Source organism: Neofelis nebulosa, chromosome 12 (genome assembly GCF_028018385.1).
Source record: "Neofelis nebulosa isolate mNeoNeb1 chromosome 12, mNeoNeb1.pri, whole genome shotgun sequence".
In the NCBI taxonomy this organism is placed as follows: domain Eukaryota; kingdom Metazoa; phylum Chordata; class Mammalia; order Carnivora; family Felidae; genus Neofelis; species Neofelis nebulosa.
Window position 1 is genome coordinate 37,840,673 of NC_080793.1, and position 21,235 is coordinate 37,861,907.

Genomic DNA, 21,235 nt, shown 5'->3' on the forward strand with positions numbered 1-21,235 from the left:
TTGATATACATATACATTGTGAAATAATCATCATAATCAAGCTGATTAATATATTCATCACATCTCACATAATCACAATTTTCAAATGTGTATGTGTATATGATCAATAACAACTTGAGATCTATCCTCTTAGCAAATTTCAAGTATATAGCACTCGTTAATTATGAACACACTGATATTGTACATTAAATCACCAGAAATTATTCATCTTGCATAACTGAAACTTTGTACCCCTTGACCAACATCTCTCCATATTGATTGTTAATAATTTAAATTATTTTCTTAGTCTAATCAATGAATTAAATGAAATTAATGATTGTTTAAAAGATTGCTTTTAAATGAGAGAAAGTATGAAAGGAAAAGACATAATAATTAAAGGCTGGCCTTACCTGGTGAACCCTGGAATTTGGCTCTTTTAACTGCAAGAGAAAAAAAGAAGACACCATGAAGACTTTCTGCAAAGTCATTTACTGAACCAATGTTTCTTGAGCCCCTACTATATGCCAAAGTCAGAGTTAGAACTAGATTTGTAACTCTAAGTCTAAGAGAAAAGAACCTGGGACTGCTGACCAAAGCTTGAAGGCAGAGAGTTACAAGGACCTTTAAAAGTCATCCAATCTAGGATTGAGGGAAGATGACGGCGTAAGAGAACGCTGGGCTCACCAGGTCCTGCTGATCACTTAGATTCCACCTACACCTGCCTAAATAACCCAGAAAACCACCAGAAGACTTAGCAGAACGGTTTCTCTGGAGCCAAGCGCAGACGAGAGGCCCACAGAAGAGGGTAGGAAGGGAGGAGAGGCAGTGCACACTACATGGAATGGCGGGAGGGAGCCGGGGCGGAGGGGCAGGCCACTGGCCAAGCAGAGGCCCCGAGTCTGGCTTGCAAAAGTGGAGGGGCCAGACGGAGTGTGTTCCAACAGCAAGCAAGACTTAACATCTGGAAGGTTATAAGTTAACAGCTCTGCTCAGAGAACAGGAGGGCTGGAGGACAACGGGAGAGAGAGTTGTTGAGCCCTGGACAACAGACCGCAGTTTGGTGGGAAACAAAGGCACTCACCAGCACCATCTCCTTTGCACATCCCCCAGCCAAAATCCCAAAGGGAACCAGTTCCTGCCAGGGAACTTGCTTGCACCGCGCAAACACCCAACGCTGTGCTTCTGCGGATCCATCCCTCTGGCGGGTCTGACTCCCTCCTGGTGCCGCAGGGCCCCTCCCAAAGCAGATCACTGAAGGAAAAGCGAGCTGAGCCTGCCCCTCCCGCCCCTGTGCACCTTGCCGATCCACCCCAGCGAATACGCCAGATCCCCAGCACCACAAGCCTGGCAGTGTGCAAGTAGCCCAGACGAGCCACGCCATCCCACAGTGAATCCCACCCCTAGGAGAGGGGAAGAAAGGTACACACCAGTCTGACTGTGGCCCCAGCAGTGGGCTGGGGGCAGACATCAGGTCTGATTGTGGCCCCGCCCACCAATGCAAATTATTCAAGACAGCACAGGGGAAGTGCCCTGCAGTTCCGCACCACTTCAGGGACTATCCAAAATGACTAAACGGAAGAATTCCCCTCAAAAGAAACTCCAGGAAATAACAACAGCTAATGAACTGATCAAAAAGGATTTAAACAATATAAAAGAAAGTGAATTGAGAATAATAGTCATAAAATTAATCGCTGGGCTTGAAAACAGTATAGAGGACAGCAGAGAATCTATGGCTACAGAGATCAAGGGATTAAGGAACAGTCAGGAGGAGCTAAAAAATGCTATCAATGAACTGCAAAATAAAATGGAGACGACCACGGCTCGGATTGAAGAGGCAGAGGAGAGAATAGGTGAACTAGAAGATACAATTATGGAAAAAGAGGAAGCTGAGAAAAAGATTAAAAAATCCAGGAGTATGAGGGGAAAATTAGAGAACTAAGTGATGCACTAAAGAGAAATAATCTACGCATATTGGTATTCCAGAGGAGGAAGAGAGAAGGAAAGGTGCTGAAGGTATACTTGAAGAAATAATAGTTGAGAACTTCCCTGAACTGGGGAAGGAAAAAGGCATTGAAATCCAAGAGGCACAGAGAACTCCCTTCAGACGTAACTTGAATCGATCTTCTGCACGACATATCATAGTGAAACTGGCAAAATACAAGGATAAAGAGAAAATTCTGAAAGCAGCTAGGGATAAACACGCTCTAACATATAAAGGGAGACCTATAAGTCTCCTGACCGATCTCTCTACTGAAACGTGGCAGGCCAGAAAGGAATGGCAGGATATCTTCAATGTGATGAACAAAAAAAAAATAGGCAGCCGAGAATGCTTTATCCAGCAAGTCTGTCATTTAGAATAGAAGGAGAGATACAGGTTTTCCCAAACAAACAAAAACTGAAGGAATTCGTCACCACTAAACCAGCCCTACAAGAGATCCTAAGGGGGATCCTGTGAGACAAAGTAGCAGAGACACCACTACAAGCATGAAACCTACAGACATCACAATGACTCTAAACCCGTATCTTTCTATAATAACACTGAATGTAAATGGACTAAATGCGCCAACCAAAAGACATAGGGTATCAGAATGGATAAAAAAACAAGACCCATCTATTTGCTGTCTACAAGAGACTCATTTTAGACCTGAGGATACCTTCAGATTGAAAGTGAGGGGATGGAGAACTATTTATCATGCTACTGGAAGTCAAAAGAAAGCTGGAGTAGCCATACTTATATCAGACAAACTAGACTTTAAATTAAAGGCTGTAACAAGAGAGGAAGAAGGGCATTATATAATAATTACAGGGTCTATCCATCAGGAAGAGCTAACAATTATAAATGTCTATGTGCCGAATACAGGAGCCCCCAAATATATAAAAAAATTACTCACAAACACAAGCAACGTTATTGGTAAGAATGTGGTAATTGCAGGGGACTTTAACACCCCACTTACAGAAATGGATAGATCATCGGGCGCCTGGGTGGCTCAGTCGGTTAAGCGTCCAACTTCGGCTCAGGTCACGATCTCACAGTCTGTGAGTTTGACCCCGCAACGGGCTCTGGGCTGATGGCTCAGAGCCTGGAGCCTGCTTCTGATTCTGTGTCTCCCTCTCTCTCTGCCCCTCCCCCATTCATGCTCTGTCTCTCTCTGTCTCAAAAACAAATAAAAACGTTAAATAAAAAAATTTTTTAAATAAAAAATAAAATAAATAAATAAATAAAAAGAAATGGATAGATCATCTAGACACACGGTCAATAAAGAAACAAGGGCCCTGAATGATACATTGGATCAGATGGACTTGACAGATATATTTAGAACTCTGCATCCCAAAGCAACAAAATATACTTTCTTCTCGAGTGCACATGGAACATTCTCCAAGATAGATCACATACTGGGTCACAAAACAGCCCTTCATAAGTGTATAAGAATTGAGATCATACCATGCATACTTTCAGACCACAATGCTATGAAGCTTGAAATCAACCACAGGAAAAAGTCTGGAAAACCTCCAAAAGCATGGAGGTTAAAGAACACCCTACTAAAGAATGAGTGGGTCAACCAGGCAATTAGAGAAGAAATTAAACAATATATGGAAACAAACGAGAATGAAAATACAACAATCCAAACGCTTTGGGATGCAGCGAAGGCAGTCCTGAGAGGAAAATACATTGCAATCCAGGCCTATCTCAAGAAACAAGAAAAAGCCCAAATATAAAATCTAACAGCACACCTAAAGGAAATAGAACAGCAAAGACACCCCAAACCCAGCAGAAGAAGAGAAATAATAAAGACCAGAGCAGAAATAAACAATATAGAATCTAAAAAAACTGTAGAGCAGATCAATGAAGCCCAGAGTTGGTTTTTTGAAAAAATAAAAAAAAATTGACAAACCTCTAGCCAGGCTTCTCAAAAAGAAAAGGAAGATGACCCAAATAGATAAAATCATGAATGAAAATGGAATTATTACAACCAATCCCTCAAAGATACAAACAATTATCAGGGAATACTATGAAAAATTATATGCCAACAAACTGGACAACCTGGAAGTAATGGACAAATTCCTAAACACCCACACGCTTCTAAAACTCAATTAGGAGGAAATAGAAAGCTTGAACAGACCCATAACCAGTGAAGAAACTGAATCAGTTATCAAAAATCTCCCAACAAATAAGAGTCCAGGACCAGATGGCTTCCCAGGGGAGTTCTACCAGACGTTTAAAGCAGAGATAATACCTATCCTTCTCAAGCTATTCCAAAAAATAGAAAGGGAAGGAAAACTTCCAGACTCATTTTTTGAAGCCAGTATTTCTTTGATTCCTAAACCAGACAGAGACCCAGCAAAAAAAGAGAACTACAGGCCAATATCCCTGATGAATATGGATGCAAAAACTCTCAATAAGATACTAGCAAATAGAATTCAACAGCATATAAAAAGAATTATTCACCATGATCAAGTGGGATTCATTCCTGGCATGCAGGGCTGGTTCAACATTCACAAATCGATCAATGTGATACATCACATTAATAAAAGAAAAGAACCATATGATCCTGTCAATCGATGCAGAAAAGGAATTTGACAAAATTCAGCAAACTTTTTTAATAAAAACCCTCGAGAAAGTCGGGATAGAAGGAACATACTTAAACATCATAAAAGCCATTTATGAAAAGCCCACATCTAACATCATCCTCAATGGGGAAAAACTGAGAGCTTTTTCCCTGAGATCAGGAATATGACAGGGATGTCCACTCTCACTTGTTGTTTAACATAGTGTTGGAAGTTCTAGCATCAGCAATCAGTCAACAAAAGGAAATCAAAGGCATCAAAATTGGCAAAGATGAAGTCAAGCTTTCACTTTTTGCAGATGACATGATATTATACATGGAAAATCCGATAGACTCCACCAAAAGTCTGCTAGAACTGATACATGAATTCAGCAAAGTTGCAGGATACAAAATCAATGTACAGAAATCAGTTGCATTCTTATACACTAATAATGAAGCAACAGAAAGACAAATAAACTGATCCCATTCACAATTGCACCAAGAAGCATAAAATACCTAGGAATAAATCTAACCAAAGATGTAAAAGATCTGTATGCTGAAAACTATAGAAAGCTTATGAAGGAAATTGAAGAAGATATAAAGAAATGGAAAAACATTCCATGCTCATGGATTGGAAAAATAAATATTGTCAAAATGTCAATACTACCCAAAGCTATCTACACATTCAATGCAATCCCAATCAAAATTGCACCAGCATTTTTCTCGAAGCTAGAACAAGCAATCCTAAAATTCATATGGAACCACAAAAGGCCCCGAATAGCCAAAGTAATTTTGAAGAAGACCAAAGCAGTAGGCATCACAATCCCAGACTTTAGCCTCTACTACAAAGCTGTCATCATCAAGACAGCATGGTATTGGCACAAAAACAGACACATAGACCAATGGAATAGAATAGAAACCCCAGAACTAGACCCACAAACGTATGGCCAACTCATCTTTGACAAAGCAGAGAAGAATATCCAATGGACAAAAGACAGTCTCTTTAACAAATGGTGCTGGGAGGAGTGGACAGCAACATGCAGAAGGTTGAAACTAGACCACTTTCTCACACCATTCACAAAAATAAACTCAAAATGGATAAAGGACCTGAATGTGAGACAGGAAACCATCAAAACCCTAGAGGAGAAAGCAGGAAAAGACCTCTCTGACCTCAGCCATAGCAATTTCTTACTTGACACATCCCCAAAGGCAAGGGAATTAAAAGCAAAAGTGAATTACTGGGACCTTATGAAGATGAAAAGCTCCTGCATAGCAAAGGAAACAACCAACAAAACGAAAAGGCAACCAATGGAATGGGAAAAGATATTTGCAAATGACATATCGGACAGAGGGCTAGTATCCAAAATCTATAAAGAGCTCACCAAACTCCACACCCAAAAAACAAATAACCCAGTGAAGAAATGGGCAGAAAACATGAAAAGACACTTCTCTAAAGAAGACATCCGGATGGCCAACAGGCACATGAAAAGATGCTCAACGTTGCTCCTCATCAGGGAAATACAAATCAAAACCACACTCAGATACCACCTCACGCCAGTCAGAGTGGCCGAAATGAACAAATCAGGAGACTATAGATGCTGGAGAGGATGTGGAGAAACGGGAACCCTCTTGCACTGTTGGTGGGAATGCAAACTGGTGCAGCCTCTCTGGAAAACAGTGTGGAGGTTCCTCAGAAAATTAAAAATAGATCTACCCTATGACCCAGCAATAGCACTGCTAGGAATTTACCCAAGGGATACAGGAGTACTGATGCATAGGGGCACTTGTACCCCAATGTTTATAGCAGCACTCTCAACAATAGCCAAATTATGGAAAGAGCCTAAATGTCCATCAACTGATGAATGGATAAAGAAATTGTGGTTTATATACACAATGGAGTACTACATGGCAATAAGAATGAAATATGGCCCTTTGTAGCAACGTGGATGGAACTGGAGAGTGTTATGCTAAGTGAAATAAGCCATACAGAGAAAGACAGATACCATATGGTTTCACTCTTATGTGGATCCTGAGAAACTTAACAGAAACCCATGGGGGAGGGGAAGGGAAAAAAAAAAAAAAGAGGTTAGAGTGGGAGAGAGCCAAAGCATAAGAGACTCTTAAAAACTGAGAACAAACTGAGGGTTGATGGGGGTGGGAGGGAGGGAACGGTGGGTAATGGGTATTGAGGAGGGCACCTTTTGGGATGAGCACTGAGTGTTGTATGGAAACCAATTTGACAATAAATTTCATATATTGAAAATAAATAAATAAACTTTCCCACCATCAAAACAAACAAACAAAAAGTCATCCAATCTAATCCCATCCTCAATGCAGAAATCTCTTACAGTCTCTTGACGAAGAGGTAAACTAAATTACTCCTATGGCAGGCAACCAGTTTCATGTGACATAGCTAAGGTTTAAGTTATAGAGGTTTCTTATTTAAAGCCCATCACACAAACTCCCTCCATTCCATTCATGCCTAAAGAAGAGCTCAAGAAGCTAGATTTGGACAGGAGACTTTATTTTTTTTTTTAACGTTTATTTATTTTTGAGACAGAGAGAGACAAAGCATGAACGAGGGAGGGTCAGAGAGAGAGGGAGACACAGAATCTGAAGCAGGCTCCAGGCTCTGAGCTGTCAGCACAGAGCCCGATGCAGGGCTCGAACCCACAGACCGTGAGATCGTGACCTGAGCTGAAGTCGGACGATTAACCGACCGAACCACCCAGGCACCCCTGGACAAGAGACTTTAAACAAGGGTGAGAAGTAATTTCTTGCTGGGAATAAACAGATAACAAGAGAAGCTCCCATCCAAATGATCATAAAGAGCTGTTTACAAAACATCAGTGCAGAACTGCAAAATAAAGTATCCCACATTAGGATTGCAGCATGCCAACTTCTAGGAAAGATCAAAGACCACACACATGGAGGAAATCTGCTAAGTTCCAGTAAGCACCAACATTTTTCTATCAATGATGATTAGGACTAAGTGCATAGGGATGGGAGGAGAATAAAAGGAAATCTCAAGACAGTGCCTGGAAAGGATACTTGAGGGTACAGATCTGCCACTCTCCTTGTTCTACATTACAACTGAAAGCTTCAACCTTAGCTGACATCCTAGCACTCCTTAATATTTTCCAAGACATGGGTGATCCAGTATCTCTTTACAAGACTCTCTCCATTCTCAGGCAGCACTTAATGCTAAAATCTATTTTTACTGAATCAAAGTGTCTCCCACTGGACTGCCCCTTATACTCTACATCAATTCCTCTTCCCAATCATTTTTTTTTTTCAACGTTTTTTATTTATTTTTGGGACAGAGAGAGACAGAGCATGAACGGGGGAGGGGCAGAGAGAGAGGGAGACGCAGAATCGGAAACAGGCTCCAGGCTCCGAGCCATCAGCCCAGAGCCTGACGCGGGGCTCGAACTCACGGACCGCGAGATCGTGACCTGGCTGAAGTCGGACGCTTAACCGACTACGCCACCCAGGCGCCCCCCAATCATTTTTTTTAACAGTTTCATTTAATCTAAGACTTACTGTAAAGCTACAGTAATCAAGATAGTGTAGCACTGGCATAAAAATAGAGATCAATGAAGTAAAATGGAAATATATGCGAAATATATGAATAAAACAATATATATTGTCCTTACCTTACACCACATGCAAAACGTAACTTGAAATGAATCAGGAATAGAACTAAATGGAAGAGCTAAAACTATAAAACCTCTAGGAGAAAACAAAATCTTAGCAATCTTGGGATTGTCAAAAATTTCTTGAATACAAAAAGCATTAAGTTTAAAAGCATTAAAAAAAAAATGGATGGACTAGACTTAAAATTTGAAACGTATTCCTCAAAAGTCACTGTCAAAAAGGCAAGCCACAGATTAGGAGGAAATACTTGCAAAACATGTGTAAGACTAATAAATGACTAAGAAGAAATCTCAAAACACAGTATTAAGAAATCAAGAATCCACATTTAAAATTGTACATGCAGGGGCGCATCTGGGTGGCTCAGTCGGTTAAGCTTCCGCCTTTGGCTTGGGTCACTAATGGTTCGTGAGTTGCGCCCCAAGTCAAGCTCTGTACTGACAGCTCACAGCCTGGAGCCTGCTTTGGATTCTGTGTCTCTCTCTGCCATTCCCCTGCTTGCATTCTACCTCTCCAAAAAATAAGCAAACGTTTAAAAAAAATTTTTTTAATAAGTAAATAAATAAAATTGTACATGTAGGGGGCACCTGGGTGGCTAAATAGATTGGGCATCTGATTCTTAGTTTTGGCTCAGGTAGTGATCTCTGGGTTCATGGGATTGTACCCCACACATCAGGTTCTGTGATGACAGTGTGGAGCCTGCTTGGGATTCTCTCTCTCCCTCTATCTGCCCCTCCCCTACTTGAGAACACATGCACACTCTCTCTTTCTCTCTCAAAACATATCAACACTTAAAATTGTACATGTAGTTGGCACAAAAACATATACTCAGATCAATGGAACAGAATAGAGAACCCAGAAATGGACCCACAAACGTATGGCCAACTAATCTTTGACAAAGCAGGAAAGAATATCCAATGGAATAAAGACAGTCTCTTCAGCAAGTGTGCTGGGAAAACTGGACAGCGACATGCAGAAAAATGAACCTGGACCACTTTCTTACACCATACACAAAAATAAACTCAAAATGGATGAAAGACCTCAACGTAAGACGGGAAGTCATCAAAATCCTCGAGGAGAAAGCAGGCAAAAACCTCTTTGACCTCAGCTGCAGCAACTTCTTACTCAACACCTCTCCAGAGGCAAAGGAAACAAAAGCAAAAATGAACTATTGGGACCTCATCAAAATCAAAAGCTTGTGCACAGTGAAGGAAACAATCAGCAAAACTAAAAGGCAACTGACAGAATGGGAAAAGATGTTTGCAAATGACATATCAGATGAAGGGTTAGTATCCAAAATCTATAAAGAACTTATCAAACTCAACACCCAAAAAACAAATAATCCAGTGAAGAATTGGGCAAAAGACATGAACAGACACTTCTCCAAAGGAGACATCCAGATGGCAAACCAACAGATGAAAAAATGCTCAATACCAATCATCATCAGGAAAATACAATTCAAAACCACAGCGAGATACCACCTCACACCATCAGAAGGGCTAACATAAACAACTCAGGCAACAACAGATGTTGGTGAGGATGTGGAGAAAGAGGATCTCTTTTGCATTGCTGGTGGGAATGCAAACTGGTGCAGCCACTCTGGAAAACAGTACGGAGGTTCCTCCATACATAAGGGAGGAAAGCAAAGGAGGTTCCTCTGTCAGTAGGAACATGTGACACTTAATCTTGGGGTCACGAGTTTGAGCCCCGTGAGCAGTACAGAGTTTACTTAAAAAATAAAAAATAGGGGCACCTATGGGGCGCCTGGGTGGCGCAGTCGGTTAAGCGTCCGACTTCAGCCAGGTCACGATCTCACGGTCCGTGAGTTCGAGCCCCGCGTCAGGCTCTGGGCTGATGGCTCAGAGCCTGGAGCCTGTTTCCGATTCTGTGTCTCCCTCTCTCTCTGTCCCTCCCCCGTTCATGCTCTGTCTCTCTCTGTCCCAAAAAATAAAATAAACGTTGAAAAAAAAAAATTAAAAAAAAAAAAAAAAAAAAAAATAGGGGCACCTAAGTGGCTCAGTTAGTTAAGCATCTGACGTTGGCTCAGGTCACGATCTTGCGGTTTGTGAGTTCGAGCCCCGTGTCATGCTCTGTGATGACAGTTCAGAGCCTGAAGCCTGCTTGGGATTCTGTGTCTCCCCCTCTCTCTGCCCCTCCCATGCTAATGCTGTCTCTCAATAATAAATAAATGTTAATAAATAATTAAAAAATAATTTTAAATAGAAAAAAATATATACATATAAAGTATTATTTGAACAACCTAGAACTGTACAAAAGGGGCTGGCTTAGTCTGTAGAGCAAGCAACTGTTGATCTTGGGGTCGTGAGTTTAAGATCCACATTGGGTGTAGAGCCTTCTTAAAAACTAATAAATTAAAACACACACACACACACACACACACACACACACATATACATTTTCATTTACATTAGCACCCAAAAAAAATTAAGTACTTAGGTATAAATCTAACAAAAGAAGTACAAGATCTGTATGAGGGAAACTACCCAACTCTGATCAAAGATATTAAAGCAGAAGTAATTAGAGAAATAATCCATACTCATGGATATAAAGCCTCAATATCATCAAGATGTCAGTTCTTTCCAACTTGACCTACAGATTCAATATAATCCTAATCAAAATCCCAGCAAGTTATCTTGTAGATATGGAAAAACTGATTATGAAATTTCTATGGAAAGCCAGAAGACCCAGAACAGCCAAATCTATATTGAAGTTCAAGACTGATACTATCCAACTTTCAAGACTTAGTATAAAGCTAATAGTAATCCAGACAGTATGGTTTTAGTGAAAGAATAGACAAATAGATCAATAGAACAGGACAGACACCAGAAATAGACCCACATAAATATAGTCATCTTTTTTTTTTTTCATTTTATTTTTAAGCAACCTCTACACCCAATGTGAGGCTCAAACTTACAAGCCCAAGAATCGCATACTCCACCAACTTAGCTAGCCAGGTGCCCAAGTCAACTCATCTTTGACAGAGGAGCAAAGGCAATACAATGGAGCAACAACAGCCTTTTCAACAAATGATGCTGTAACAAATGGACATGTACATCCAAAAAAAAAAAAAAAAAAAATTCTAGGGGCGCCTGCGAGGCTCAGTTGGTTAAGCTTCCCACTTCAGCTCAGGTCATGGTCTTGCAGTTCATGAGTTCAAGTCTCATGCCGGGCTCTGAGCTGACAGCTCAGAGCCTGGAGCCTGCTTCTGATTCTGTGTCTCCCTTTCTCTCTTTGCCCCTCCCCAACTTGTGCTCTTTCTCTCTCTAAAATAAACATTAAGGGGCGCCTGGGTGGCTCAGTTGGTTGAGCGTCTGACTTCGGCCCAGGTCATGATCTCGCGGTCTGTGGGTTCGAGCCCAGCATCAGGCTCTGTGCTGACAGCTCGGAGCCCAGAGCCTGTTTCAGATTCTGTGTCTCCCTCTCTCTCAGACCCTCTCCTGTTCATGCTCTGTCTCTCTCTGTCTCAAAAATAAATAAACATTAAAAAAATTTTTTTAAATAAACATTAAAAAAAAATTTTTTTTTAAATCTAGGGACAGACCTTCACAAAAATTAACTCAAAATGGATCACAGATCTGTATGGAAAACTAGAAGATAACATAGGAGACAACCCAGATGACCTTAGATATGATTATGACTTTTCAGACACAACACAAAGGCACATTTCATGAAAGAAGTAAGTGACAGGCTGGACTTCAGTAAATTAAAAACTGCTCCGTGAAAAACCATGTCAAAACAAAGAAAAGATACGCCACAGACTGGAAAAAAGTATTTGCAAAAGACATATCTCATAAAGGACTGTTATCGAAAATACACAAAGAACCACTAAAACTCAACAGTAAGAAATCACAGTACCTGATTTTAAATTGGCAAAAGACCGTGACAAATACTTCACCCAAGAAGATATACAGACAGCAAGTAACCCCATGACAAGATGTTCAACATCATATGTCATTAGTGAATTACAAATTAAAATAATGGTATTAAGAAAGAAACTGCCTAAAACTGAATTAAATGAATGAGGTAGGAAAAAAAAAAAAAAAAAAAAGAATGAGGTAGCTATTTGTCTTTTGGGCTCCCTAGTATCAAAACACTCTTCCTCTTCTGAAGGAATCCTGAGAGAGATGGGAGGCAGGACCTAAGACCCACTACAGAAGCCAAAGGGAGCAGACCTAGATGCAGTAATCACATACTCCCAATTTCAACCTTGAGGGAGTAAAACAAAGATGCAGGGTTGGTTAGAGAAAGCTGCAGAGAAGTTGGTATTCCAGTAGGGCATGAATGTCTAAGACAGTAAAGTTCTAAAGGACAACAGTATTGTCCAGTAGTGTTAGAGCACTGCAATGGACCATTCCTGTTTAAAGATGTTGGGGGTTTTGCTAATTTTCTTTTTTAGTTCCATTTTACAGATTAGGAAAAAGTCAAGCGCAGAGTTTCAGTGGCTGGATCAGATTAAGAATCAGTTGGCAACATAACATGCATAATAAGTAATGGAGCTTGATAAAGGATTCCTATCTTCTGACTATAACTCTAGTTCTTTCCATTTCACCAGAATGCCACAGCAGCAGCAAAAGGAAGAGAAAGGAAAACCACAGTCCATACCCTAAGGAAGGTAAAAGAAAAAAAAAAAAAATGCAAGCATACAGATAATACACTGTGAGTCTAGAAACCAAAATGCAGTGTTAGATGAAATGTGCCACAGAGGATTGATGAGTAAGGCTGGGATACTAATCAAAGACCATCAAAAGAAGTAGAAGTGAGACTAAGGAAATGGGTAAAATAATAACTTTTTTAATATTTTTGAGAGAAAGAGAGAGAGTGAGAGTGGGGGAAGGGCAGAAAGGGAGACACAGAATTCAAAGCAGGCTCCAGGCTGTGAGCTGTCAGCACAGAGCCCAGTAGGGGGCTTGAACCCAGGAATGGCAAAATCATGTCCTGAGCCAAAGTCCAACGCTTAACCAACTGGGCCACCCAGGCGCCTCAGAAATGGGTAAAATATAGATAAAAAAAAAAGGGGTGCCTGGGTGGTTCAGACAGTTAAGCACCTGACTCTTGATTTCAACTCAGGTCATGATCTCATGGTTCATGAGTTTAAGCCCTGCATCAGGTTCTGTGCTGACAGTGTGGATGGAGTCTGCTTGGGATTCTCTCTTTCTCAAAATAAATAAACAAGAAAAAAAAAAGAAGAGAGAAAAGAGATAAAAGAAAATAAAGAAAAAAAGGAAGGAAGGAAGGAAAGAAGGAAGGAAGGAAGGAAGGAAGGAAGGAAGGAAGGAAGGAAGGAAGGAAGGAAGGAGACCTAAGAAACTATATTAAAAAGGCATGAAAAAAATCATAATCAGGGGAGCCTAGGTGGCTTAGTTGGTTGGGCATCCAACTTTGGCTCAGGTCATGATCTCACAGATCAGGAGTTCAAGCCCTGTGTCAGGCTCTGTACTGACAGCTCAGAGCCTGGAGCCTGCCTCAGAATCTTGTGTCTCCCTCTCTCTCTGCCCCTCCCCTGCTTGTGCTCTGTCTCTTAAAAATAAACATTAAAAACAAATTGTAATCAGAGAAGCATGTTTTTTACATGTTTGTCATGAAGATAACAGCACCTAAAATCTGAGTATTTCCAAATTCCAATGCAAGGCAAAGTCTGCTAGCTAAAATCTCTGAGAGTTTGGGTATAGGTACTTGAAGCTAGTTGGACACAGAACTAAAACAAAGGAATTATAGGGGCGCCTGGGTGGCTGAGTCGGTTGGGAGTCCGACTTCAGCTCAGGTCATGATCTCATGGTCCGTGGGTTCGAGCCCCACGTCGGGCTCTGTACTGACAGCTCAGAGCCTGGAGCCTGCTTGGGATTCTGGGTCTCCCTCTCTCTCTCTGCCCCTCCCCCACTCAAGCTCTGTCTCTGTCTCTCTCAAAAATAAATAAACATTAAATAATAATAAGGAATTATAGTATCTTAAATCCAGAGCTTTTCCTATTTAAGAATAAATCTCAAAAAAAAAAAAAAAAAAAAGGAAATCTTTCTGAATCTCCTTTGGAAAGACAACATAAGGGAAAAAAGAGGATACCAGCAAGTCCAGAAATGAAGTACATGTTGTTCACTTTTCAGTTTTTCCTAGATAGAATCCCTCTCTTCCTTTTTTATAACCACTTGCTCCTCACTAAAACTGTGCCAACATGCCTTCCCTACTGTCACTCTATTACTGTAAATACTTAACCTTTTAAAAATAAGACTCCTTTGATAATTTAACAAGAGCTACATATCTGCTCTTCAGAAAAACACACATCTATCCACAAAACAGTTTGCATATCAAGGAGAAATCCATGCAGCTTAAGATCATCTGCTAATAAAATTGCTTTTTCCTAAATTTATCAATATTGTTGTTCTCATTAGATTTTCCTATCTACAAGTCTGTTTTTACTGGTTTGTCTTGTTTATTTGCTCTACTAACATAAGCTAATTAAATGGTGTTTACTCAGTGGTGTTTGCAAGTATCTCTTTGGAACTGGATGGAATCATTGCTAATTCAAGGGTCTACTCTAGCCCTAGAAATAATAAACATAGGCCCTTGAGAAAAACCATAATAATGGGAACATGTTTTTGTAAGTGTGTGTCCTGAAGATACAGCACCTAAAATCTGAGTTTCCCAACATTTCAGCAGTAACTCTTGAAAGATTACGTTAATCCTACAGAAGTGGAACAAAAACAGCAACTGCTAATGGAGGAAAATCAATGCAGTTATTTGGGAAAAGCACAAGGAACCAGATCTTGACTCTAGACTTGGCTCTGACAGTGTTCATCTGTGGGTCCTTAGACCAAAAAGAGTAATTATTATAGTCCTGAAAGTTTTTAAATAGAAGGTGAAAAATCATGTCTGTTCTGGAAAATGAAGATTTTTGTCTGTTGAGTTTCTGTATAAATAGGGGGAAGGGGAAATAAAAGAACTGATGTGAAAAAACACAGAAATGTAAAAAAGCATTCACTTCAGTTCCTATTTTTTTAAATAAACTTTTCATGTTTATTTATTTTGAGAGAGAGCACACATGCACAAGTAGGAGAGGAACAGTGAAAGAGGGAGAAAAAAGAGAGAATCCTAAATAGGCCCCAAGCCAAGCAAAAAGCCCCAAGCAGGGCTCAATCCCACCACCCCAGGATCATGACCACATCTGAAATGAGTCCTATGTTAACCAACTGAGCCACCCAGACGCTCCTCAGTTCCCATTTTTTAAATTAACTCCTATTTTTGTAAATTAAAATATTTTGATGACATGTATGAGATTTTAGTAAAATCACTAACAGAAATTCACAGAAAACTCAAACTGTACTGGTGTCACTTGAAAAATAAAATCCTCAGAAATCCTGATGACCTAGTTTTACTCATTTATTCTGGAATTTGGACACTTATACCTAGAGAGTAACAAAGATTGTTTCAGCTATTATTTTTTTTTAATTTTTTTTAATGTATGTTTATTTTTGAGAGAGAGAGAGAGAGACAGAGTGTGAGTGGGGGAGGAGCAGAGAGAGAGGGAGACACGGAATCCAAAGCAGGCTCCAGGCTCTGAGCTGTCAGCACAGAGCCCAACGCCGGGCTCGAACTCACAAACTGTGAGATCGTGACCTGAGCTGAAGTCAGACGCTTAACCGACTGAGCCACCCAGGCGCCCCAGCTATTATTATTTTAAATCTTAGAATACTATATTAAATTTAACCTCCATCGTATTTTTTACTTTACTTGTCATATATATATTTAAGTATCACATACTTCTATATACAGAGCTATAATGTTATCTTTTAAATCTTGATACCAGGTAAGAGACTCCTGCCTATTTCTTTAGTGTTTTGCTACTCTTTTTGTGCATCTATTGACATAAGGTTTTTTCCCTTTAATTTTTTAATATCACTATTGCATAAACAGGTTTTCAGATGATAACCAATCCTTTATAAATTCTAGAAGCAAATGTCAAGTTCCTAAAATCACTGTTAAGAATAATCAGAACTAGGGGCGCCTGGGTGGCGCAGTCGGTTAAGCGTCCGACTTCAGCCAGGTCACGATCTCGCTGTCCGTGAGTTCGAGCCCCGCGTCAGGCTCTGGGCTGATGGCTCAGAGCCTGGAGCCTGTTTCCGATTCTGTGTCTCCCTCTCTCTCTGCCCCTCCCCCGTTCATGCTATGTCTCTCTCTGTCCCAAAAATAAATAAAAAATGTTAAAAAAAAAAAAAAAAAAAAAAAGAATAATCAGAACTACATTTAACATCTATAAATCAAATGAGAAAACTTTATACTTTAAAAATATTTAGGGTGTTGCTGGAGGGTGTCACAGAAAAAAAAAATTAGGTTTCCTGTATTTGAAAACAGGATACCCTTCTCTTTAATGTCTTGGTTTTTAATTTCCTATGAAATTAATTTAATTTGGTCCCATACATCTTTTGTTAGATTTCACCATACCATCTTTTTGCTATTGCCAATGATATGTGTACTACATAGAAATGCAACTTTAAAAATTATCTTAAATGCAATAATTCTGTTACACCCTTGTTTTTATGCCTACATTCTCTAGTTTTCTATATAGAAAAATCACATGATCTGATTATTATCTGATTATAATTTTTTTTCCATTCTTTCCAAACCTAAAATCTTTTTACTCTTTTTTCATCTTATGGCATATGCTAGGACTTCCAATAAACTACTGAATTAAGTAAAAGTTAGCATCCTTGGGGGCGTCTGGGTGGCTCGGTTGGTTAAGCGTCCGACTTCGGCTCAGGTCATGATCTCATAGTCCGTGAGTTCGAGCCCCGAGTCGGGCTCTGTGCTGACAGCTCAGAGCCTGGAGCCCGTTTCAGGTTCTGTGTCTCCCTCTCTCTCTGCCCCTCCCCTGTTCATGCTCTGTCCCTCTCTGTCTCAAAAATAAATAAACATTTTAAAAAAATTTTTTTTAAAAAGTTAGCATCCTTGAACTGTTTGATTTTAAAAGGGAATTTTTAAAATAGAGTAAAACCTTGGTTTGCAAGCATAATTTGTTCTGAAAATATGCTTGTAATCCAAGGCACTCATATGTTAAAGCAAATTCAAGAACCATTAGCTCAGTTGTGATCATGTAACATTCTGCATCACATACTACTCATAAGACATCGCTCGTTCATCAAGTTACAATTTCTTAGAAATGTTTACTCATCTTGTGCAACATTCACAGAACAAGTTACTTGCAATCCAAGGTTTTACTGTAGTAACTGCTTGAATTTCTTTCATTTTTTATTGAAGTATGGTTGGCACACAGTTACATTAGTTTCAGGTGTACAACAGTGATTCAACAAGTCCAAATGTGGGGCACCTGGGTGGCTCAGTTGGTTATGTGTCCAACTCTTGATTTCAGCTCAGGTCATGATCTCACAGTCATGAGATCGAGCCCTTCATCGGGCTATGCACTGGCATGACGCCTGCTTAAGATTCTCTCTCCCCCTGCCCTGCTTGTGCACACATTCTCTCTCAAAAAAAAAATTTTTTTTAATGTCCATATGTTCACAAGTATAGCTACCATCTGTCACCATACAATACTATTACAATACTACTGACAATATTCCCTATGCTGTATCTATCAATCCCCTATAACTCACCCATTCCAAAATCAGAAGCCTCTATCTCCCACCCACTCCTCTTTACCCATTTTGCCCATCTCCTCCCCTCCCCCACCTAACAATCATCAGTTTAATCTGCATTTATGGGTCTGTTTCTGCTTTTTGTTTATTCATTTGTTTGATTTTTAGATCCCACTTATAAGTAAAATCATATGGCATTTCATTGTCTTTCTCTGACTTATTTCACTTAGAATACCCTTTAGAGGTCTATCCATGTTGCTGCAAATGGCAAGATCCGATCCTTTTTTTATGGCTGAGTTATGTTCCTTTGTTTTTGTATATGTGTATGTGTGTATACACATAAATGACTATTTTTAATGTTTCAGTACTGAGTACAATATTTACTATAGGGTTAATTTTTTACTTTGAAATAATTACAGATTTACAGAGAGATTCAACAGAAGGGTCCCATGTACCCTTCACCCAGTTCCCCCCATAGTTAAATCTTACATAATCTTACATAATGACACCACAATATCAAAACCAGGAAATTAACACAACGTGTTATGTGTGTTTGTTCTACGTTATTTATCACATATGTAGATACACACAACTACCACTGCAATCAAGATAAAGAAATATTCCATCACCATAACATCTCCCTCATGATTCTATATTACAGTCATGCTTACCCCCTCCTTCATAATCTGTAACCCCTGGCAACCACTTATCTGTTCCCAATCAGCACAATTTTGTCATTTCAAGAACACTGTATAAACAGATTCATACATACAGTAGTCTTTGGAGGGGCACCTGGGTGGCTCAGTCAGTTGAGCATCTGACTTTGGCTCAGGTCACGATCTCATGGTTCATGGGATTGAGCCACGAGTTGGGCTCTGAGCTGACAACTCAGAGCCTGCTTGGGATTCTCTGCCCCCCTCTCTCTCTCTCTGCTCCTCCCCCATGCATGCATACATGCATACTCTCTCTCTCTCAAAATAAACATTAAAATAAAATGTGCAGGGGTGCCTGGGTGGTTCAGTGGGTTAAGTAAGAGACTCTTGATTTTGGCTCGGGCCATGACTTCACGCTTTGAGTTCAAGCCCCACATCAGGCCCCATGCTGACAACATAGAACCTATTTGGGATTCTCTATCTCAAAATAAATAATTTTTTTTTTAATTTAAAAATAAAAAAAATGTGGAGAAGTATCTATTCAGGTCCTTTGCAGAGAAAATATACAAATTACCAATAAACACACGGAAAGATGTGCAACGTCATTAGTCATTAAGGAAATGTATATCAAAGCAAAACAAAGATATAAACCAAAATTAGTATTCACAAATGAGGTACCATTTCACACCCTCTGGGATGGGTAAAATTTAAAAATAGCCTGGGGTGCCTGGGTGGCTCAGTCGGTTAAGGATCTGACTTCGGCTCCGGTCATGATCTCATGGTTTGTGAGTTTGAGCCCCACGTTGGGCTCTGTGCTGACAGCTCAGAGCCTGGAGCCTACTTCGGATTCCGTGTCTCCCTCTCTCTCTGCCCCAGCCCTGCTTGCACTCTGTCTCTCGAAAATGAATAAGCACTAAGGAAACTAAAAAAAATTTTTTTTTCAATTAAAAAATAAAAAATAAATAAAAATAGCCTAATACCTGTTGGCTTGGATGTAGAGAAATTGGAACCCACATTCACTGTTAGTGGAAATGTACAATGAACGGTACAGACCCTTTTACAAAAAGTTCACAGGGCACGTAGGTGGCTCAGTTGGTTGAGAATCCAACTTTGCCTTGGGTCACAATCTCACAGTTTATGAGTTCAAGCAAGCCCCACATCAGCTCACTGCTGTCAGCACAGAGCCCACCTACTTCAGATCCTCTGTCCCCCTCTCTCTCTGCCCCTCCCCACTCATGCTATCAAAAATAAACATTTAAAAAATATATATCCAACCAAAATGCCCATGAACTAATAAATGGATAAATAGGATACATCCATACAGATGTAAAAAAGAAATAAAAAAGCTATAAAAGAGAATGAAATACAAATAAATGTTATAACATGGATAAAGCTTGAAAACTTATACTAAGTGAACGAAGCCAGTCACAAAGAACTACATATTGTATGATTCCTTTTACATGATACAGTATATCCAAAATTAGAAAATCCAGAAAAACAGAAAGCAGATTAGTGGTTACCAGGAGATGGAGAGAGAGGGAGTGATTAATGATTATGGAGTTTTTCTAGGATGATGAAAAAGTTTGAAAACTAGAGGTGGTAATCACACCACATTTTAAATCTACTAAATGCCACTGAGCTATAATTTAAAATTGTTACTTTTATATGAATTTTACCTCAACTTTAAAAATATACCTAGGGGAGCCTGGGTGGCTCAGGCGATTAAGTGTCAGACTTTGGCTTAGGTCATGATCTCGTGGTTCAGGAGTTCAGGCCCCATGTCAGGCTCTGTGCTGACAGCTCAGAGCCTGGAACCTGCTTTGGACTCTGTGTCTCTCTCTCTCTCACTCTCTGCCCCTCCCTCACTCTCTCAAAAATAAACATTAAAAAATAAACACATAAATAAAAATATACCTATACAAAAATTGTACACGAATGTTCTTAGTAGCATTACTCATAATAATCCATAAGTAGAAATAATCCAAACATCTATTAATAGATGGATGGGTAAATAAAAATAGTGTACCCAAACAAAAGAATCTTATCCAGCTATAAAAGGAATAAAAGTACTAATGAAAGCTAAAACTTGAATAAACTTCAAAAGCATTATGCTAAGTGAAAGAAGCCAGCCACAAAAGTTATTGTATAATTCCATTTATATAAAATGTCTAGAAAAGTACTTCTATAAAGAAAAAGAGTAGATTAGTGGTTGCCTAAGACTGGAAAGGTTGGGAAAAAAATGCAGAGTAACTGCTAACGGGTAAGGGGTTTCTTTTGGGGTAATAATGTTGTAGAACTGAATGGAACGATGGTTGTACAACTCTGAATATACTAAAAACCACTACACTTAGATGGGTGAATTCTATGGTATGTAAATTGTACCTCAAAAAAACTGTTATTTAAAAAAGGAGGAGCACCTGGGTGGCTCAGTCGGTTAAGCATACGACTTCGGCTCAGGTCATGATCTCATGGTTTGTGGGTTCAAGCCCCGCATCGGGCTCTGTGCTGACAGCTCAGAGCCTGGAGCCTGCTTCGGATTCTGTATCTCCCTCCTTCTCTGCCCCTCCCCCACTCACACTCTGTCTCCCTCTGTCTCAAAAATAAATAAACATTAAAATTTTTTTTAAAAAAAATAAAAAAGGAAATAAAACCCTAATAAATGTGTATATATACTGTAAATTGAATATGAAGAAAGGTATGGAAAGATACACACCAAGTGGGCTGTTAAGTTACCTCAGGAAATGAGATGGAGACAGATGTGAAGTTATCACATTTTTACAAGTTTTTAAATCCTTATACATCT

The 21,235-nt window shown here is 39.7% G+C and overlaps 1 protein-coding gene across 8 annotated transcripts in view; it reads right to left on the reverse strand.

Annotated features, from left to right (window-relative positions):
• Positions 1–21,235, reverse strand: part of UNC13B (unc-13 homolog B) — a 237,437-nt gene that overhangs the window by 178,882 nt on the left and 37,320 nt on the right. For all 8 annotated transcript variants that reach the window (XR_009251620.1, XM_058694990.1, XM_058694991.1 and 5 more), the window contains exon 2: positions 390–419. Coding sequence is in view for 7 of the 8 variants with exons in the window: in XM_058694990.1 (XP_058550973.1) it covers positions 390–419 (30 nt within the window). In the remaining variant the exon portion in view is untranslated. The remainder of the gene's footprint in view (positions 1–389; positions 420–21,235) is intronic.